Below are 22,250 nucleotides of genomic sequence, written 5' to 3'. Positions count from 1 at the left end.
TTCATTACCATTCACATCCAAACATTTCTTAATGTCCCTGATAATCTCTTTTTAAACCCATGGGTTATTTAACAATGCTATTTACTCTCCAATAAAATGTCTTTTATTATAATCTTTTGTTACCAATTTCTAAGTTGATTGCATTATTGTTTGAGGACGGAGCCTGTGTCCAGTCAGGATCCTGGCAGAAAGCAGATGGCAGCTCCAGCTGGGTAACTTGAGCCTTGCTTGATAGGGGGACTACTTAGGAAGGTGTGGGGAGGAGGCAGGGAAACCACAGGCTGGGCGTGGGGAAGAAGAGAGCCCGGCCCCCGGCAGGAGCAGAGGCCTAGGATGCAGGCAGCCTGGGGGTGTGTGCAACAAACCCCTAGGCCTCACTCTCCCTCCTTCCGGGTGGGGTAGTGCTCCCTCCTGATGAACCCAGCTGGAGGGCAGGGGCACCCACTCACCAGGTCCACTTAGGGCTGCCTCTTAGAGCCTGGGGCAAAGGGGTTTAGAAGCACAAACCGAGCACAGCAGCTCCATCTGCATGGAATTTCACCCCAGGAATTTATCCAGGCTTGTTTAGGGCCAAACACCTGGTCTGTGTCCGTAAATATTCTGCATCTCTGATGGATATAGAGTTTTGTATGTATTTAATAGTCCAGGATTGGGAGATTCTGCTAATTTTTGTCTGCTTGAGCTATTATATTATTTTTTTCCAATGTTTTTATTGATTTTAGAGAGAGAGGAAGGGAGAGGCGGAGAGAGAGAAGCGTCAGTGTGAGAAACATTGATCAGCTGCCTCCTACTGGGGATCAAGCTCCTAACACGAGCATGTGCCCTGACGGGGAACTGAACCAGTGAGCCTCCGGTGCACAGACACCGCTCAACAAACTGAGCCACACTGGCCAGGGCTAAATTGTTATTTTTAAATTAAAATCTCCAGTTACAGTGTTGAAATATCTAGTTCTCCCTGCAATTCTGAGAGATGACACAGGGTGTTCACTGAAGCGCATTCTTAGGTGTCAGAAGGACTCTGAGGGGTGTGGCCCTTTCATCAGCATGCTTCTAGTAGCCTTCTCTGTTGCTGAGTTTTTTCTGTTTTTATTTTTTTGCCTCAAATGTGAATGTCATATATTAAGATGTCAACTCAGTTTCCTCTGGTTCATTGCTTATCTGGCATGTCTTTCTCCAACTCTTATGTCCTAAACTTTGTATCTTTTTATAAGTGTATCTCTTTTAGGCAACCCATTGTTGACATTTTTTAATCTAATCTATTGGTTCCTTTTAATTGGAATTTAAGTTACTTACATTTATCGTAATAACTGTTATATCAATAATCAGTTATGCCATCTTATTTAAAATTTCCATTCGCTGTATAACTTTTCCTATTTCTTTTTCACTGAGTGTGGTGAGTTTTCTTCTACTGGTTTACCTTTATTGTTCCTATTCTGTGGCCACTGCCCTGGATTAAAACCCCATTTCTTTGTTAACCCTGTGTGCCCCTGCAGCTAATATGCACATATATTGTCCAGAATTGTACAATATCAACAGCTAAAGGTATTCCTGGGGATGCTTTTATTATACCTTCAATTTGGCTGGATGTAAAATTCTAGGTGCAAAGTTTGTTTCCTTCGATACTTTGTGGTCTCCTTGAGGGGTCGTCAGGAATGACCTCACTGGTGCTGGCCAGGAAATTCCGTGCTGACTGTTAAATGCCTGGCAGAGGCTGACAATGCAGTTAGGCTAGGTGTGCAGTCGGCTTGGTGACATGGACTCTGCACAAGTGACTCCATTAGGGGCCTGTTACCTCTCTGCCGACAGGTTCTGATTCCCTGTCTCCTGAGATGCACGTCAGCTCTCCTTTCAGCTCACCCCGACTCCCCTGGTTTGAAAACGTCCACTTGGGTCCCACTTCAGATGTATCCCATGAGCTTGTTCATGTGCAAGTCAAGAGCTTCCCTCCTGTCTGGACCCCAAACAGCTTCTGGAAAGAAAACTAGTCAGTGTGATGTGTTCAGAACCTAGTCAAGGGGTCTCCTCACTTCCAGCTGGGGCTACTGCCCCTCTTTCCACCCCCAGACAGATCTTCAGAAAACTATCCAACTTATGTTTCAGAAATGTCCACAGCACCACCAACTCCTTCACCTCCTTCCAGTGTGGGGAGGCCACACTGAGACCGGGGCAGGAAGGGGAGTAAAGGAGAAGCCACCCAGGGCTTGCAATTTAAATACATTAAAATGAGTCTACAAAGGGGCTTGGCCAAAGACTGCTGCAGGGTCTTGGTAGATGCCTCCAGTCCGCGGTCAGCCAGGACCAGAGTCCAGCTTCTGTCTCAGCCGTGTGACTCTGGGCAAGTTCATCAGCTCCTGTGCCTGTCCCCTTTTCTGTGGACCAGATGGGGACAGTGCGCATCTCATGCAGCGGTGGGGAGGGTTCCCGCGGGAAGTGCCCACACGGTGACTGGGTGCACAGCAAGCCCTGCACTGTGATAGCTGTGATGGGGACACGGCAAAAGGGTCCCATTATGAGGAGGGCCCTGCACGCCACCTCCGTTTTACTTGGGAGGATCAGCAGTTGCCATTACAAATAAGAAACATTAGAAAGTAAAAATATTGGCAAGGAAGAAACAAAATTATTATTCTTTACAGGTGAAGCGATGGTGTACCCAGGAAACTTCTGGGATCCGTGAAAAGCTGTGGGAAAGGGTAAGCTAAGGGGAAGGGGAGAAAAGTCGTTATCACCGAGAAGGCAACAGTTTCCATAAAAACAAACAATAACAGTTCAACTCTGTAATGGGTGAGTCCGATCTCAGTAGCCCCGAGAAAGGGAAAATGCCCAGAATCACAGAAATCCGTCTGCGGAGCGGGGCTGCCGCCTCGGGGCGTCGGGCCAATGGCCCTGGGGCGTGGAGGAAGCGGTCCAGCCGCAGCCCCGCCCGCAGCCTGCGGCCTGGGCCCCCCAGGCCCCGCCAGGCCCGGCTCCTCTGCTGGAGCCCGCGGCGAGCGCAGGGACCTCGGCATCTGGACCATCGGCTGGCCCCGCCCACCAGAGGCCACGCCCCGGGGCCCCCGCCCGGTTGCCGTAGCAACCCCCTAGTTGCCAAGTTCCGAGCCCCTTGTCGCCTGGCAACGCCGCTGCCATAGCAACGGCGGGGCGTGTCCATCCCGGCCCGCAGAGGCGGGGCCTCAGGCTGGGGCCGGAGGGGCCCTTGGGGTCCAGCGCCGGGACGTGGGGCTAAGCCGCGGGGGCTCCGTGAGCTCGAGCCGCATCCCCGTGGGGCTCCGGAGCCACCGCTGGGCGGCCCTCAGGGACCCAAAGCTGCAGTTTCCACATGGGGAAACTGAGGCCAAGATGGGAGAGCGAAGGGAAGGACCAGCCAGGGTCTTTTTCTTCTCAGCTTTGCTCAGCCGGCTAAACAGGCCCAGGCCCAAGAGTGACCTGCGCCGGACAGTTTCCCTGATCCGGACTCTGGATCCTGCACCCACAGAGTCCCCCCTCCAGCTAAAGAGAACACTTTCTCTTTAGCTCCTGTGGCCTTTCCTTAAAACTGAGAATTCCCATCCTCCCAAGCCCTATTGGGATGCCTCCGCCATGCAGCCTTCCTGCCTTCACCACCGTGTGCAACGTTCCGGTCATCTGAGCTCTCATTTGTTCCATCCTCTGAGTCTCAGGTCCTGTTTAAAGTGGGGACGATGCCCTCCTTGGGGTTTGGGGAAGGACTGAACAAATGAGCCAGCAGGCAGTGTGTGAATTGCCTGAGAATCAGGCTGTCTGGCTGCAGTCCAGGGCAGGAGGGTGTGGCACAGACTCTGACTGGTAGGCCAGCAGGTGTGCAGAGCATTTAGGAACCTCGGCAATGGTGTGGACAGGTTTCCTGCACGACACGGGGCTGCCGAGATGGAGTGGAGGCCAGACACCAGACACCGGTGGAAGGAGGAAGGAGGCCCAGCACTGGCCCGGCACATGCAGTGGGGCTGGGGTCCAGGAACTGGCCAGAGACTCAAGTCCGAGGGCTGGGGCTCTCCACCAGGCTGACCTGAGGGCAGCTGGAGTTCGGGCAGGCCTGGCCAGGGCTGAGCTAACTGGAGACCTCAGTGGGACGGGCCACACTGGAACACAGAGGGGTGGCCAGGCTGCCAGCGTCCGGCCCAGACTGTGGACACCAGCTCCTGATTTCACACCAGAACAGGGGCCTCCCCAGCTTTTGCAGCCTGACGCAGAATTTGTGAAGTGCTTACTTCGGACGGAGCTTGGTCCACTCGCACCCTCTTGCACAGGGAGGCGCAGCGGCCACCCCTGTTTTACAAATGAAGAGACCAAGGCTGAGAGAGTCAAAAAGGCCCCTGAGGGTGAGAAGTTACCTGAGGTCAGTCCAGGCCAGGCCCCTGGCTGAACGCTCTTTCCATGACTCCAGTAGCTTCTCAGGGGCCAGTGCAGCAGGGCAGGGACCAGGCAGACCTTGGGGACAGTGGGAAGCAGGTTCTGGTGGCTGGCCCACCCAGGCCTTGATTAAAGGAGGCTCGTCCCCTGTGGAGTGGGAGGGCTGGGGACCCTGCCTCTCCACCATTCCTCGTCTCACCTCACTGCAGTCCCATGAGAGGTAGGACCGAGTCACACCATTTCATGAAGGAGTGACATAGCTGCAGGAGTGAGGCATCACTGGGTCCCGACTCAGAGGCCCGGGGCCAGGACAGAGAGGAGCTGGGACTCCCCCACCCAGTGAGGAGTGGAGATTGGCAGGGTCCCCGGTGAATGGGCCCTGGGATTCTGCTCTGGGGGCCCACAGGGACCTGCGCTCTGCTGGGCTCGGGCGGTGCCCTGGGCGGCCGGCTGCTGACTCAGTGTCTGGCCAGCAGCAGCTGGCAGCCGGGTGCTGGGCTGTGGCCAGAGCCCATTGTGGGGACCCACGTCCGCAGAGCAGCTGCTGCCAGAGGCTCCCTTTGTGACCCAGACCTGAAGGAGATGCTGACTATAAAAGTCAACGAAGTCCCCGACACACGCGCCTCCGCTTTCCCCCTCACGGCCCCTCCACAGTTCCTCTCCTCTGGGCATCTTCAAAGCTCTGAGCTGTGTCAGGGGTCCTGGGGGGTGGGGGTGGGAAAAGCTGTCCCTCTCTGTGGCCCACTGAGAACAGGACACCCAGTGCTCACCTGAGCTGGGTGGAGGTGGAGGAAGCGGGCTCGGGGCTCCTCGGGCATGGACCTGTGGGGAGCCTGTGAACATTGTCTACCAGTCTGTGGTTTGCCTGCTTGTTTTCTTGGCGACGTTTTTTGATGGGCAGACGTGTTTTATTCTGACGAAGTCCAAGCTTTCATTTTTTTCTCTTGTGGTTGTTGCTTTCTTGAGCCCCGAGAAATCTGCGTCTACGCAGAGAGATGCCTGCGTTTCTTTTCACCACTGTGTTGTGTTCGCTTCTGCCTTCGGGTCTGTGACCCGGCTGCAGCTGACGCCAGGTGTGGGGTGTTGCGGAGGAGGCCTCCTGCCCCTGCCTGGCCGCACCTGCAGCCCTGACGAAAACTGCTGGGCGTAGCTCTTGGGCCTAGTCGTAGACATTCTGTTCTGTTGCACTGGCCATAGGTGTGGTTCTTGTGTTTGTTTTTGTTAACCCTAACCTGAGGATATTTCTTCCATTCATTTTTAGAGAGAGGTGGGGGGGGGGAGAGAGGCATCGATGTGAGAGAGACACATGCATGGCTGCCTCTCGCACGCACCCCGACTGGGACAGGAGATCAAACCTGCAACCCAGATAGGTGCCCTTGACCGGGAATCGAACCTGAGACCCTTCGGTGCTCATCCGACACTCTAACCACACTGTCTTGATTATTGTGGCTATCAGTACATTTTATTTTATTATTTTTTTTAAAGTAGAATCTGAACCAAATGTAGAAAAATGTTAACATTCGTTAAATCTGATGGTGGGTCCATGGATTTTGAAACCTTTCAAAATATTTTAAAACATGTCACTGAAGACAGATTCCAATGACAGCAGCAACCGAAATTTCAAGTACCTAGAAATAAATTTAACACTAAATAGATAAGTTCTTTATTTTTAAAAACTATAACTTCAGTTTACTGAAGACATAGAATTAATCCCGATAACTGAGAGGAGCAACGCTTTTCTGAAACGTAAGGCTGCATATTGTATATTTAATGCAATTTCCGTAAAAATTGTGAGTACTTTTAGGAATTAAGTTTATTCTCAAGTTGATCTTGGCAGAACAAATAAGAGTGGATAGCTGAAAAAATAAAGCAAGTAAAGGGAAGTAACTAAGGGAGGTTGACCTATCTTACGGCAAATCAGCACTCACCTGGAACAGTTAAACCAGCCCAGTACCGGCAAATGACTAAGGAAACAAAACAGGCATAAATTACTTTAGCTGGTGATCAAGGCGGCCTTTCAAACCAGTAGGAAAAGCCCATTTCCTGAACCACGTTTGTTGAGTAAAGGATCTATTGGGGCAGGAATTCCAATTGGACCAAAACATCTACGGTAAGAAATAAAACTTCTGGTTATTTTTGTCCTACAAAAAACATCTACTTCTCACCTCCAGGGGCTGCAGAAGACCTTTCCAGAGCATAAGGAATCCAGAGGCCGTAAAGGACGGCCTGGCAGACGTGGCCGCCCCCCAGCCTGGAACCTGAACACGACAGAACTGGCCGGAGAGAGAGAGTTAAATGACAAACGAGTCCCTAGGACAAGGCGTTGGGGACACCCCCGGAGGCTGTGCGCGGGCTCCCCCGGCACTGACGCACCTCCAGATGTCAGTGCGTATTCGTGCGTGTGCGTGTGCGTGCGTGTGTGCGTTTCCATCCATCCTTTGGGACGACTTTTTACTGTTGTTGTTAATCTTCACCTGGGGATATTTTTTCCACTGATTTTTAGAAAGAGTCGGAGGCAGAGGAAGGGGGGAGAGGGAGAGAGAGGGGGAAACGTCGGTGTGGGAGAGTCACATTGATTGGTTGCCTCCCACAGTTGGTGGGGCCAGGAATTGGGCCTGCCACCCAGGTACTTGCCCTTGACAGGGAGTGGAACCCGAGACCCTCCGCTGCGCCGGCCGGCCATCTAACTGATGAGCTACACCACCCAGGACGAGAGGCGATTTCTCTTGGAACATACGTAGCCGTGTCCTGTGGCTCCTGTAACAACTTACCACCAACGTGGTGGCTTAAAACCACACACATTTATTCTCTGGCAGTTTTGGAGGCCACAGCCCAGCAGTTCCACTGGAACAAAGTCCACAAGGCTCTGCTGCCACCATCATGTCATCTTTTGTCCGAGCCTCGCAGGGCGACGGAGTCAGGTGGCCCTGGAGGCGCCTGGCCTGGGCCGTGGGCACCACCTGGGGAAACCGAGTTCGCAACAGCTTCAGTTTCTATCCCGCTGGAGTGCGGACAAGTTCCCTTCTCCTTTTGTAACTTCCCTGTATCAGGCTCGGTGGCTGTGGCCGTCCGCTGCACAGACATCCCGTAACTAATCCGACCGACATTCTCTACCTGCCCTACGTCTGTCTGTCGCCTACAGGAGCCCCTCCCACGTGAGGCCCTGCGGTGAGACCGACAGGTGCACGCAGGACATTTGTCCTCAGGCCATTCGCCTCCGCGCGTGTGGATGTTGCTTTCTTCCTGGCTGTGTTTCCCCCCAAATCTGTGTTTCTCTCTGCGTGAGGATGCGCTTGGTATTTTCACAAGGACTCGATCATTCGGACTCCTTTGTACAGGTGGAACCTCGAGTGAATCCCTCAAGGGTCTTCAGTTCTGCCTTGTTCCCAGAAAATGTAGCTCGCGGAGGGCTTCACTCCCACGCAGAGGTCAGGAGATGACTTTGCAGAAACAAAACTGGCAGCAAAAGTGGCTGAAATTAAATCTTTTCTTAGATCTTGGCAGAGAGAGGCTGACCTTGGAGGAAGGAGCTTGGGATCAATGCCTTTCTCGTTTGTTTTCCCAGAGGGTGTGTGAGGAGCCAGGAGGCCAGTCCAGACCCGGATGATGGTGCCCTGGGCAAAGCTTTCACCACGGGGAACGAGTGTGGGGCTCAAGGTCCCGCTGGCTGACACACCGAGCGTCGCTTTCTGAAGTGAATTCAGGCCCCCTCATGATGTGGCCGTGAAGACAGGTGAAATGATGCAGGCATGTGGCAGGGCTCCCAGACAAAGGCCGAGCAGAGGCAGGGTGCACCCCGGAATCTGGAGATCGAGGCTCAGCCTGAGCGGCCCTGGTGGGAAGAGTGAGCTCCCCAAGCCTGGTCAGTGTAGGGTGAGCCACATTCCAGGAACAAGAGGCAGAACCAGGAATGCATCTGGAAATGGCAGGAAAGGATAGCGGGGTGCCCCTGAAGTAGTAAGGCTTCCAAGTAAGCCCAGACCCCAGGCCCTGTCCCCTGGGTGGTGCGGAGGGGAGGGAGGAGCGCCCTTGCCTGGGCCAGGCTCCCTGTTCTGGAGAACCAGGGCCCTGGCCAGCAGGAGAGGAGCTGCAGGCTGCCCACCTCCCAGGAAGGTCCCCCCTGGGGCCGAGGGCATGGGGCCCGACTCACCACTGATGCCCGTCTGCATGTGACACCCAGCGTCCCGGTGACCAGAGTCCAAGTGCCACTCCCAGCCCCACCTGGCCTCCTGAGCTGGAATATGGTTTTCAACAAACTCCCTTGACATGTGTCTCCACTAAAGCGCCATCAGCCATTGAAAGTGATGTCCGCCCTGGCCAGTGGCCCAGCTGGAGCATCGCCCTGGTCACCAAAGGGCTGTGGATTTGATTCCCGGTCAGGGCACCTACCTGCATTTTCAGGTTCAATCCCCAGTCAGGGCATGTTCTGGAGGCAACCCACTGACGTTTCTCTCTCTCTCCCTCTCTCTCAAATCAACGGAAAAACATATTCTTGAGTGAGGATTTTAAAAATTTGTTTTTTAAAAGAGAGAGACTTTCACCCAGCCACACGTGACACCCAGGCCTCGTATGAATCCCAACTAACAAGCCACCTTTGGAAAGACACTTTCTAGATCATCGGACACTTGTCTCTGGACAGGCTGTTAGATGATACTGAGGAATCGTTTCTGGTTTTGCCGGGTGTGATAATGGCATCAAGGCTGTGAGAGAAAATGTCGTCCTGGAAGAGCTGGGTAAAATGACAAAGTCTGGGATTTGCTTTGAAACTCGGGCAGAATTAGGCAAGTGAGAGTGAGGGGTGGCACCTGAGCAAAGAAACGAGGGTGACAGGAGTGGGTGCTGCAGGGCCGGCAGGGAGCGGGTGCACGGCTCTCCGGGCTCCACGGCGCGTCCGCCTGGAGAAGGTCCCTTGTGACTCACATTGAAGACATTTTAAAACTGTGGTTGTCCCTGCCCCGCCGTCACCGCCTCTGTGTGTCCCGCAGCCTCCGGCCACCAGAGGTCACTGTCGAGTTGCTCACCCCAGAGCACAGCAGGCTCCCTGAAGTCCCAGGTGCGGGTAGGTGGGCATCCAGCCACCTTCTGGGCGTCCTGCACCCACCCGGACCGTCTGCAGTTTGCACTCCAACCCTCACTCTGGGTGGGACCGTGAGCAGGAGGTGTGGTCCTCTCCAGACCTCCCTGTAGCCCTCCCACGCCCCCTCCCGGCCCACCCCCTCCGGGCCCACCTCCTCCCCGCCCCCGGGGGCAACCAGCCTGTCACCCTTGCCTTCAGGAAGAAGCAGAAACCTGCATTTAAGGGAAGTCAGGCAGCTCCCAGTGGGGCCTCTATCTGGCCACTGAGTGCTGTTGTGCCCCAGGGGGCCAGCGTGGGGCCCCCTCACCTTCTCTGTCCAGGGTGGGGCCCAAACACAGGCCTTTGGAGTCAGGTGACCTGGGACCTCAGGCCCACCCCCTTGGAGCCTTCCTGGCCTTGGGAGCCTGGCCTCCTGGGGCTCCTGCTGACTCCCGCCTGCAGGGAATGCAGCTTCTCAAGCCCCCCAGTCCTGTGAGCCAGAACCTGGGAATCCTGATGCCCACGTTTGAGACGCTGCCCTCCAGGTAACAGAGGTCGCCGGGAGGCAGCGCCTCCCTTTCCTGGCTGGCACTCAGCTTTCCTGGGTGGGACCTGTCCCTGCTGTCGGTGGTGAAGTCCAAGGTCCTGTGGGGTTCTCGGGATGAGCCCCAACCGGCCTTCTGCCCTCCTGCCTGTGCCCGGCTCCCCAGGCCTGGCCCACTCTGTGTCCCCCACCCCCACCCCAGTTAACCTCCCTCCGTCAGGTCCAGGCTCAGGAAGCCTTTCCGCCTGACCGTTCCCGCCCTGGGTGCCCTGAACTGCCTGTCCTCCGAGGCCGTGGGGCGGGCGTGGGGGCGACACTGCCTCTCCGGGGCCAGCAGGCACAGCAGCAAGCCTGTGTTTTCTTACCGTCTTACTCAAAACCATCTGTTCTCACAAGGTTGGCCACAGATGATGGGGAATAAACAAAAGCATGGATCCGTGAAGCAGGGGGACTCCCAGGACTCAGACTGGGACTGCAGGCTCCAGACCAGTCCCTCCCCACCTGGGACATGGGGGCTGTCTCTGAAAAGGTGGGCACACGGGCCTCGGAGGGCCTCCTCCAGCCCAGGACGGCACGGCAGGCTGGCTTCAACACAGCATCCTGCCCAGCCGGGCATGCCTCGGAGGCTGAGCATCGACCTAGGGTCCAGGAGATGGAGGTTCAATTCCCAGTCAGGGCACATGCCCAGGCTGTGAGCTCGATGCCCAGTTGGGGCCATGCAGGAGGCAGCTGATCAACGACTCTCATCATGGATGTTTCTCTCTCTCTCCCTTTCCCTTCCTCTCTGAAATCAATAAAGATATATATTTTTTAAAAACACAGTGTCTGTGGCGATACCTAGCAGCATCGGGCAGCTGGCAGAGGGACCAGAAAATGGTGCCGCCAGCAGAGGAGGCCACAGTCCACCCGGAGCACCCAGGTCACGTGGCACAACACCACGCGGTGCAGCAGGTCACGGACCCATGGGCTAAAGCAACTGTTGGCACGTTTCACGTGAGTTATGGAAAACCGCAAGTTAGATTTTTTTTTTTTAAAGAAAGCAAACTCCGTAGCACAGTGTGGAGGCAGCAGCCCCTGCCTGGGGAGCTTGCACCCCTGGGTCCACAGGGAGTGAGGCCTGGGGCACCTGCCTGCGGGGAGGGGAGGCAGAGTGGACACCAGGTCCTGGTCTGGGCTTCACGCCCCTCCCAGACACCCCTCCCGGGCTGCTGGCCCAGGGCCCTGAAGGCAGGGTGGGTGGGCTGGCTGATCCTCACCAAACTATGAGGCGCTCCTCCCAGGGTGGGTGCTGCCTCTGGCTTTGGTGTTGAGGCTGGAACTACCTGACGCACCTGGCCAGGTGGCCCTTATCTGCAGGACTCGGGAGACAGAGGTCTGGTACCTGCCCTGCTGTTCACTGTCTTCAGTGGCTCCACGGCTCCCAATCGGCTCCCAGGCTGAGGAAACGCCTCTCTCAATTGCAACAGCTCCCCTCCAGGTCACATGAGCACAGGACGCCTGTTTGTGAACAAAACACACACACCGACACGCAGTCAGCAGTGTGACACATGTGGCGTGTGGCATGTGGCGTGTGGCATGTGGCATGTGGCATGTGGCCGTGGTAGGAGGATGTTGAACTTACCCCAGGAGATCAGGGGGCTTTGACTAGAAATAAATGGTGCAGATTTAGTCAAGGGTCTTAAGTCAAGTTTGCGAACTGGAAACACGAGGAGGCAACACCCAGAGTGTTCCGAGGAGAAGGCGCGTCTGAGAATCTGACAGTGCAAAGCACACGCTCGAGTACAATCGGTCCTGCATTGTAGCCCCCGGATTAGTCCATGGTGGTAACTGCCACATGTCCGGGGGTCTGGACACTGGAACACCATCATTGGAAAGTCATTCAGGTGGTTAAGTGAAAGTGTGATATATGTCCAGGCCTTGACACAGGACGAGCGGACGTGCACCGAGGTCCTGATGCAGAGGAAACCCCTGTTTGCTAAAAGATCAGGAATGACTGTCAGTGCGTGTGCACATGCGTGTGCATGTGCCTGGCCCATGGCTTGTTTTGTGAATAAAGTTTTATTGCACATGCCGCACCACAGTGGCTGCTCTGCCACCTGGTTGAGCATTTGCTGTCCAGGCCGTAAAATCTGCCAAGCCTGAAATATTTGCTCTCTAGCCCTTTAAGAACAATTCTGAGGCCCCCTGAGCCCAGCAAGAACACTGGGCTGGGCGTCCACCCCAGAGACCAGAGAGGAGTCCACAGGAGGGGCCGGTGGGTGGAGGATGCAAGGCTCTCTTTCCACTGACTGGTCTCCGGAGGCTCCTCCTCCTGCCGAAGGGTCAATGCCCCAGCTGTCAGGCCTGGACAGAGGATAAGCACTGACAGGGGTCAGGTAACCGCCACTGGCGGGCAGCGGGCGAGGGGGAGCCATCCGCAGGCCTCTCCCCTGACACCGCAGGTGCACCCTGCGCTTCCCAGCGCGGGGCAAGGCGGGACATGCTCCGCACTCTGACCTCAGCCGGTGCATCCCTGGGGCCCCAGGTGGCAGGCTGGGTGCGCACCATGGCCTCGCACCAGCTGGTGGTGAGCCCCCCGGAGGCCCTGCTCAAGCCCCTGCTGGTGCCCAACCGGCTCCTGCTGGGGCCGGGCCCTTCCAACCTGGCTCCACGCGTCCTCGAGGCTGGGGGACTGCAGATGATCAGCCACATGCATAAGGAGATGTACCAGGTGGGCCAGGGAGTGCTCAGTCCTCAGCTGCCTCCTCACGGGGGAGGCCGGAGGGCCTGGGCCTGGGTCTCACCTGCACACCGCTGCCCCCCGCCCCCCCAGATAATGGACGAGATCAAGCAGGGCATCCAGTACGTGTTCCAGACCAGGAACCGCCTCACGCTGGCCATCAGCGGCTCAGGGCACTCTGGCCTGGAGGCCGCCCTCTTCAACATCCTGGAACCTGGGGACTCCTTTCTGGTCGGGGTCAACGGCATGTGGGGGCAGCGGGCAGCTGAAATCGGGGAACGCATCGGTAAGGGATGGAGCAGAGGGATGGGGCACCTCCGGCAGGATCCTTTCCCATCCTCCCACCTCCGGCAGGACACCTGACAGCCCCCTCACCCCAGGTACCAACCTTGGCCCCTGCCCACCCCCCTCTGTGGCCTCCACCTTCTGGCCAGTCTGGGTGTCAGGATGCCCAAGGGCCCCATGCCCCTGGTCTCCCAGAGTTTGGGGGCAGCTGTCTGTGGAGCACATGGGGGCACTGCAGGGAATCCTCTGGTCTCAGCCCCCACAGCTCACTGGGGCCCCCGGCGTAACCTCTGCTCTGCCATAGAACAGGGTTGCAGAGGCTGAAATCCCCCCTCAGAAATCTCAGAAACAGCCGTGGCCGGGTGGCTCAGTCAGCCCGGGCACCGGAGGGTTGCAAGCTCGATTCTCAGGCAAGGGCACATAGCTCGTAGCTCGGTTGGGGGTTCACTTCCCACCCCCAGTTGGGGCGTATGCAGCAGGCAACCAATCGATTGCCTTTCACATTGATGTTTCTCTCTCCCCCTCCCTCCCTCCCTTCAGTTCCCTCTGAAAAGTAATGGAAAAAACTATCCTCAGGTGAGGATTGATAAAACAAAACAAAAAATCTCAGATTCAAACTCTTCCTGGAGCCACCGAGCACTGAGGGGACAGGGTTTCACTTTCAGAGAGAAATGTCTAGAGAAGCAAAGCTCGAGAGCAGGACGAGCCCTGGGTTTAATGATTGATTGTGCGCTTACAGATCGTCCTGCAAGGTCAGCTCCACACGTGGCTGCACTCCGTCCAGCTAATGGACAAATTCTGACAGCTCAAGGGGGGTCCCGGCCCCTCCCCCGGTCCCCTGTGGTCCTCACACTGGCTGAGCAGAGCCAGGACCTCAGTGCCCACAATCCAGGGGCTCTGACTGCCTGCTGCTGGGCCCGGGCAGGCCCCGACCCTGCCCCCCATACCCCGGCCTCAGGCTCTCCCCTGAGGCTCGGATGGTCCTGGGGCTGCCTCATCGCCAACGTATGGCTCTGGGGCTCACTGTGCTCGGGTTGCAAGGGTCTGAGAGAGGAGCTGGGCGAGGGCCTGTTCCTTCCTTCCTATGCTGGGAAGGCACCATCGCTCGGCTGCGCACAAATAAATGCCTGTTAATTTCCCGTGTGAGGAGTGCCGGGGATGCCCAGCCTGGCTGGGCTCCGGGAAGGCGGCCTGAGGAAGGGACAGGGGAGCTGAGCCAGACGTGCTCTCATCCTGAGCACCCCGAAGCCTCAGCTGACGAGCAGATTCGCTGAGCACACCCCACTTTCCTCTCCAGCAGAGCGGCTGGGCCGGGGCTGGGGCTGGGGTGGCAGGTCCCTGCCCTCATGTGGCCTGCTCAGCAGGCCGCTGCCCCCAACAGTGGCTCCTGCCCTGTATTCTGGGGCAGGGGTGGCTCACTGCTCCCTGCTCCTGCCCCCAGGAGCCCGCACACACCCGATGATCAAGGACCCCGGAGGCTACTACACGATGCAGGAGGTGGAGAAGGTATGACCCCGGGGAAGCCAGGAGCCTGGCCAGCTGGGTGGGCTCAGGGTTGGGAGGCTGGGGCCGTGGCTTCCAGCGCCAGGTGACCCATCCCAGGAAGAGCATTCTGATCCCTGGGAGCAGGTGGGAAGCCTGATAGGGAGGGTTCTGCCTGGCAGGGCAACTGAGCCAGGGGTCCAGTCCTGTGGGCAGGGCCAGAGTGGCTGGAGGTAAGAGCTGGGGAGCAGGACATGCCCTGACACTCCGGGTTCCAGCCCCTCCCTGATGGGGGGTCAGTCCCAACCAGACCCTCGGGACTCAGCTGACCCCACAAAAGTCCCAATGGACGGGGCTAGAGGCCGAAGCTACTCTCCCCGAGCCTCTGGGAGGAAGACCCTCTCCCTGGCATGAGCCCTCCTCCCAGAGCCCAGATGCCCGGCCCCACATCAGCACAGACCAGGAGGGTTACACCAACTGTAGGAGGGAGGGGTACTGGAGGGGGGTCCTACCCTCACCAGGAAAAGTCCTTCTGGGGGCACTGGCTGGCCCAGGGGAGCCCCTCCTCCCACTGGCTTTGTCTGCACCTGTCACCTCTGTGCCCCTCAGGCCCTCGCCCAGCACAAGCCGGTGCTGCTGTTCCTGACCCAGGGGGAGTCCTCCAGCGGGGTGCTGCAGCCCCTTGATGGCTACGGGGAGCTCTGCCACAGGTGAGCCTGCCCCTCAGGTGAGCCTGCCCCTCGGGTGAGCTTGTTTCAAGGCGGCAGTGCCGGGGACACAGCCAAGCACAGCTCACCCTGGGCTGGGTGGGTGGGGATGCTGGCAGGTCCCTCCAGCCTGGCCGTAGGGGCGAGGCTGAGTCCCCATCTTTCCCTGCCCCCGCTCAGCCTCTGCCATGGGGTGCAGGGTGCAAGCACCTCTCAGGGTCCTCCTTGGTCTTTGCTGAGTCTGGGCGGGCTCTTCCCCTCTGAAAGCAGGATGAGGTTCCCCAGGGCAGGTGCCCCCACGGTGCCCACTGTCCTCCAGTCCCGCGGCTGAGAAGGGCTTGATGCTGACCCAGCTGTCCAGGTCCCAGGACCTGCAGGGCCCTGCCCCACCTGGCCTGAGATCCCAGAGCCCTGAGGCAGCCTCTGCCCTCCCCTCCCCTCCCCTGGCCTCTCCCACACCTTCATGGGGGGCAGGGGGCCACAGGGCCTTGGAGGAGTCAGATGGTCCCCCCCTGTGACGAGCAGGCCTGCTCTGCAGAGTTGGAAGTTTGAGGCTCCATGGGGGCCGAGGGGCCGCCAGGCACAGCAGCCCTGACAGCCTGGCCCTGGGAGACCTGGCACAGCCGAACTCACAGACGTGCCCTGGGCCATGACTCCCCGGGGGAGCTTTCCTCCGAGACCAGCATGGGACGCTCGCTTTGCCCTTTCCTTAAGAAAACACGGAGGTGGGGGAGAGGCAAAACTTTTGGCTCGGGCCGTCTCTGGATTCTGTCCTTCCTGGGCTCTGAGCTCACAGCCAGCAGGCTATTGGCAGAGGGAGGCCCAGGCTCGTGCTGTGCGGCCCCTCTGCACACCCTCAGAACCTCTGGCCACCCCAAGGCCACAGGCCACTTGGGCTGGCCTCACGCACCCCTGTGTGTGGGGATCCCGGGGCTGGCGGGTGGGAGCTGAAGCCCCTCCTGCTTCACTGTGCTGCCCTCCCCCAGGTACCAGTGCCTGCTCCTGGTGGACTGTGTGGCATCCCTGGGCGGGGCCCCCATCCACATGGACAGGCAAGGTAAGGTGTGTCCCGACACCCTAGCCAGCCGGGCTCCATGGGTGGTCAGGCACCTACGTGGGGCAGACGGGCTCTTCTCCAGGTTAGCACGTGGGGGGGCACTCGGAGCCCCTGCAGGGGGCGGGGGTGGGAGGACAGGGGTGTGCGATGTCTCTGGTCCCAGCTGGGCCTCAGTTTCCCCACCTGCCTTAGCCCCTCACCAGCATGTCACATACAGTGAGCACCATCCCTGGGGTCACCTTGCAGGTCAGCTGGAGAAGTCCTATGGGTCAGTGGAAGGGGCTTTATGGGTCAACACTCACACCGTTGCTCTGAGAGGAAGGGGGCTGGGAGGGGCCCAGGGACACAGTGCGGATGGGCAGGGCTGTCCCCAAGATGCCACCCTGCGCCTCCCAGCTGGCTGCATCCCGCGTGGAGAAAGAAGCCGAGCTAAGAGGCTCCAGCCTGAGACCCCAGAGTGCAGACTCCGCAGATGGCAGGGCGAGACGCGAGCCTGGGCACCCTCCCTGCTCCCACCCTCCCCGCACAGCCCAGCGAGACCCGCACGGAGCCTGGGTCCTCCAGTTTTCACTGGTTACTTGCACACGCCCCACTGCACCCTCTCCTCTCGAGTGGGCTTTGCGGTTTTTTCCAGGTTTAGCCTTTTAGGAATAAGCTTTGAGAGCATTCTTGTCCAGGCCTGTGGGTGCACCCTGAGGCCATTCCTTGCCTCCTCCCCACCCCCCCCCAGTCTAGGAAGCGTAAGGTGGGCACAATTTGCTTGGCCTATTGTCCTCGGAGCCCTGGGGCCCTCTGCTGCCACCCAGAGTGACAGAACCTCCTCAGGCAACAGTGTTGTGGGTTATCGTGACCAGCCAGGGGGCTAGTACTCAGGATGGGAGTACTAGCTCCCTGCTCTGCCCCACTGCACTCACATACTCTGGCACCAGGCTGTGACCCTCCCCACACCCAGCGGACACTCACTGGGTGTCCCACAATTCACTCCACCTACCTTGGTGACAGCACCAGACCCCACAGGGCAGGGCCTGGTCCTGCAAGAAGGTCCCTCTCACTTCAGAGCCAGTAGCATGATGGGTCCCCAGGTCACCCCAACACTGCTGGACTTGCGGGGTCCTGGGCTTCAAGGGCATTCCACCCCAGAAGGACTCCATCCCGGATGGGGCTCGGCCCCGTGAACACATGCCTTCCTCCCCATAGGCATAGACATCTTGTACTCGGGCTCCCAGAAGGTCCTGAATGCCCCTCCGGGCACCGCACTCATCTCCTTCAGTGACAAGGCCAAGTGAGTGGCCCCTGGGCCCCCACCCTGGGCTGGATGTGCAGTGAGGCTAGATGGCCCCCAGGAGGGGGGGAAGAGCAAGGGAGGGAAGCCTTGAGACATGCTCAGAGATCCCCTTAGAGTGCTGGACACCTGCCCTAAACAGGTGCCACCCTGGACAGGGAGTGGGTGGCTGGGCATGGTCAGGGCCATGGGTATGGAGCAGTAGCCTGGCCTTGCTGGCCTTCAAAAGACCCTCCTCCAAGAGCCTGGGCTTGTGTGTGGGATGTAGGGCCCTGGCATTCCTGGAGTTCTCCGGGCTCAGGCCAAGGATGGGCCTAGGGCCAGCCCCCAACTTCCACCAGCTCCATGCAGCATCTAGGAGCTGATGCTGCAGGTGCTCCATGGGGTGGGCACAGCCAACTTCACCTGGCTGCTGCCCCAACATCCCGCACATCCCGTGTCCTGACTCTAAGCCAGGCCAGGGTGGGCTGGGGAAGGGGATGGGAGATGGGCCCCAGCAGGCTGTCACCAGGCTCATGTTCATGCCGTTTCCCAGAACAGAGACTATCTGGGGGAGGTCAGGAATTCTGCGTGGATAGGGAGTCTGAGATGACCCTGGGAGGATTGAGGAGGCAGCTGGGTCTGAGTCCAGAGCTTGGGAGAGGCCCAGTCTGTGAGGCCAATTTGGAGGCCCCCAGCCTCGGGAGTGGGGTTGCCTAGAGGCCCCTCAATTACACCCAGCTTCACGGATTATACCTCAAGTGTGCCGTGGCCTCCAGGAGGGGTGAGGCCCCAGCTTCAGTTTCCCCTTCGTTGTTTTGATGGATGTGTTTGGACTCACCAACGATGCAGCAGACCCTCCAGTCCTTAAGTGGTCACCTCTCACTGACCTGGGGACTGAGGCCAGACAAATCCACATGACGGGCCAGGGAAGGAAGGCCAGGCCTGGGCCCCACGAGGCAAGCAAGGTCCCCACGTGCAGGATCACACCTGAGAGGCAGAGGTGCAGGCCAAGCCCAAGGGCCAGCAAGGCCGGGCTGCCCGAGGGGCCTACAACCCACCTGGGCCTGTCCTGGGTCCCTACCTCTGAGGAACAGGAGGGGTTGGGGAGATGGCCACACAGGTGTCCAGCTGGACAGGTGGGCACTCAGGCTGGTTCTCTCCCCCTCTCCCCGCAGAAATAAGATCTACAGTCGGAAGACGAAGCCCTACTCCTTTTACCTGGACATGCAGTGGCTGGCCAACTTCTGGGGCTGCGACGACAAGCCCAGGAAGTGAGGGCTGGCAGGATGGGGGACCTCTCCCTACCCCCAGCCCCTCATCATTGGGTTCCAAGTCCCCCATCAGTGCCCCTACCTGTGTTCCCCAACTTCTCCCTGGCCTGGGGGGGGGGCTTGGGGCCCCCCTCCCTTTCCTGGAGCCTTGTCCCCCCAGAAGTCCCAGTGTGGCAGCAGGCACTTTGGACCTGGCCATGTCTCCCCATTTCTATGCCTCAGTTTACCCATATCTCAAAAGAAGGGGGTGAACAAGGGGCTCTCTGTGAGGTGGCTTTGGCCATAACTCAAGGCCCTTATGTCCCATATGGGGACAGGGACACCTGGAATTGTGCTTATGCAGCAGGCTCAGTAGGTGCAGTGTGGACGCCTCAGGGCCACTGGGGCCAGGGAGGCCTGGTGGGAGGTGGGAGCCAGCACGGGGCCTCTGTGCTTGTCAGCATCGGCTGAGGTGTGGCCGATGACCCTCAGCCCCGCTCCTGTGGACCTAGTTGCCCTCCAGCTGAGTTCCTGATTCCCACACTGGGAAGGGAGCTGGTCCCGTTGTCACAGAGCCCGACCCAACTGGGGCTGCCTGGCCCCAGCCTGGTGACACGGGACCAAACCCCCTCCTGCCTTCCAGATACCACCACACGACCCCTGTCATCAGCCTGTTCAGCCTGAGAGAGAGCCTGGCGCTCATTGCTGAAGAGGTGAGGGGTGGGCCGAGGGTGGTGGGGACAGAGCAGGGGCAGGCAGGTGCCGAGTGACGCAGTCCAGAAAGGCCCGGCCAGCAGGAGGGATCTGAGGAGAGACGCGATGCGTGCAGAGGGGAGAGGGTGGAGGAGCTCGGAGTGAGGCCAGAAGCCGGGTGTGTGAGTATAAAATGACCCAAGTTCAGCAGCCACGGCCAGCGCCCAGGATGGGGTCGGGAGCCGGGCAGGGACAGTACTGGGACCGCTGTCCACACAGGCTCGGCTGGCTTTGCAGAGCACAGGACAAGACACAGTGCCACAGCACAACCCCCCTTCCCTGTCCTGAACGCCCCCGCTCCCCCCAGGGCCATCACCAGCCCCCTGTCCAGGGAGAGACCAGGGCTGCGGGCAGCCTCCCCTGCAGGCTCAGGGCCTGCTTTCCCTCCTGTGTCTGCCCCAGGGCTGAGCTGGAGTCGCCAGGCTGGGCCCTGTGCTCACAGGGGGTGGCTTTGAAGGTGGGCGGCAGTGTGAGCTGTGTAGGGCAGGGAGAGGGGGCCCACATGGAACTCAGGTTGTGTGGTCAGTGTCCTGGGAAGATAGGAGGCAGTGTGTGGCCCAGACACCCCCTGCCCTCCCCTGGCCAGCTCCCCACCTGAACAAAGTGCTCTCCACTCACCTCCCCAGGGCTCCAGTGCTGGCTGGGCCCCACCGCCTCACCCGAGGTAGCCCTGGGGCAGAGCCGTAGCCACAAACCTGGGGACTCAAGGAGGCTCTTGGGGGCTCAAGTTCCAGGGCAGGGGAAGGGCCCTCCCAGACTGAAGCAGCCCCCTTGTGGGTGGCAGTCTGAACCCTCCTCCCCACCCACCCTGCCCACGGGTGCCCCTGCCCACAGGTACCCTCTCCCTGAGCAGGGCCTGGAGAACACTTGGCGACGGCACCGGGAGGTCACCTCGTACCTGCAAGGGCGCCTGCAGGGGCTGGGCCTGCAGCTCTTTGTGAAGGATCCCGTAAGGAGGGCAGGGTGCAGGGGAGGAAGGTTCTGCCCCGGGGGGGCTGTGGGGAAGGGGACAGCTCCTGCCCAGCCCCCCCAGATGGACACAGGTTCCTGTGGTTCTGGGGAGGGAGGACAGTGGCCATCACTGTCAAGGTCCTGGCTTCCTGGCCTGATTCTTAGGACATTTAGTTTGGTGCCCCAAAGCCCCTCCACCTGAAGTAGCTATGGGTGATCCCAGGGCCAGGAGACGCCCATCAGCCTCCAGAGCCAGTCAAGGGCTTGGCGGGGGGGTGGGGGGGGGGTCAGCTGAATGAGCCAGGCACCCCAAGGTCACTAGGAAACTGAAGCCCCTGAGAGAACAGCTGTATGGAGGCACCTGGGGTGGAGTGGCACCTGCGACCCCCCAACTCCCCCTAGTCCTGGCCCCTCTGAAGCCCAAGCCCAGGGCGGGTGGGGCTGGCCCGAGCTGTCAGGGTGGCACTGAGCCCGGCCTGTCCTGCAGGCGCTCCGGCTGCCCACTGTCACCACGGTGGCCGTGCCTGCTGGCTACGACTGGAGAGACATCATCAAGTACATCATGGACCACTTCTCCATCGAGATCTCGGGCGGCCTCGGGCCCTCCTTGGGGAAGGTGAGGGGAGACGGCCATACCTTCCCCAGAAACTGCATTCACCCTCACTTGGGGTATGACCGTGCCTGTTTCCAGGCTGAGGTCGCTGGCATCCAGGGGCCCAGGACAGCTGGGGTGTCCGCAGGGAACCCCTTTTTCTGGTCCCAAGGGCTTGTGCTGGGGGGATCTGGGCCCTCCTCCCTCCCCTCTGTGTGGCAGATCAGGCAGGAGGCCCCGTGCCCAGGTCCAGCTGTGCCCACTGAGAGGGTGGTTCTGAGCTGCCTTGACTGACCGCCGCCCCAATACCCTTCTTCAGCTCTGTGGGCTCTGCCTGGGCCTGGGGGCTCCCTGTGTGACTGGAGGAAGCTTTCTGCTTCCCTGGGTACCCCTGGGTGGGGTCCTCTTGTTGGGAAGCCCACCTGACTCTGCCCAGACCTCAGACAGGGCCAGGTGGGGTCCTGGACGGAGGCCGACGTCTCACCAGCCCTGTCCCCCAGGTGCTGCGGATCGGCCTCCTGGGCTGCAACGCCACCAGGGAGAATGTGGACCGAGTGATCGAGGCCCTGGAGGAGGCCCTGAAGCACTGCCCCCGGAACAAGCTATGACCTAGCCACCTGGTCACCTGGCCACACCCACCTGGAGGGACTGGGGGGTGGGGCACAGAGTCTGCAAGATGGATGGGTCACTGCCCCAGCCCCAGGTGGCCCTTCTCCTTCCCAGTAGAACCTCCTGGAAATGGCCCTTTGGGCTCCAGATCCACAGTTCCTCCCAAATGAGCTGCAGTCCCCAGGTCACTGGTCTGGGAGTCATCAATAAAGAACAAGATGTCATCTGTCCTCACTGTGAAGGGCGGGGCTGGGGAAGGGTCTGCCCCATGACTGCACTTTTGTTGGGGGGCTCACAGAGCAGATCATCGGCTGGAGTCCCCCTGGAGCTGGAAGACGGGTGTGCAGGGGTCCTAGACTCACACTTGCAAACACATTGTCACACACTGCCTCCCGGGGAACCTGCAGCTACCGGGTGGCCCATGACCTGAGTCACGTGGGCAAGGGTGGAACATGCCCAGAGCACGCAGCCGGGGCCTGAGCCTGGATACCAGCCCGCAGGCCAGTGCAGGCATCGAGTCTGGGGAGGTCTCCGCCCAGCGACCACCAGGCCCTCCAACGTGCAGTGAGGGTGGCCAGGAGCCTCGGCCTCCTCCCCTCCTTGGCGTGGCTCCCTC

General features: G+C 59.2%; 1 protein-coding gene across 1 annotated transcript; it reads left to right on the top strand.

Annotated features, from left to right (window-relative positions):
• The first annotated feature begins 12,444 nt into the window (after positions 1-12,444).
• Positions 12,445-21,704, top strand: AGXT (alanine--glyoxylate aminotransferase). Its single transcript, XM_016203619.2, has 11 exons — positions 12,445-12,675; positions 12,778-12,970; positions 14,411-14,475; positions 15,061-15,161; positions 16,145-16,215; positions 17,413-17,497; positions 18,655-18,750; positions 19,373-19,442; positions 20,336-20,431; positions 20,921-21,049; positions 21,526-21,704. Exons 1-11 carry the CDS (start codon positions 12,445-12,447, stop codon positions 21,631-21,633), a joined length of 1,245 nt encoding a protein of 414 aa, XP_016059105.2. The 3' UTR covers positions 21,634-21,704.
• The last annotated feature ends 546 nt before the right edge of the window (positions 21,705-22,250 follow it).

Source organism: Miniopterus natalensis, chromosome 8, assembly GCF_054644295.1.
Source record: "Miniopterus natalensis isolate mMinNat1 chromosome 8, mMinNat1.hap1, whole genome shotgun sequence".
Classification (NCBI taxonomy): domain Eukaryota; kingdom Metazoa; phylum Chordata; class Mammalia; order Chiroptera; family Miniopteridae; genus Miniopterus; species Miniopterus natalensis.
This window is presented reverse-complemented; position numbering and strand designations above follow the sequence as displayed.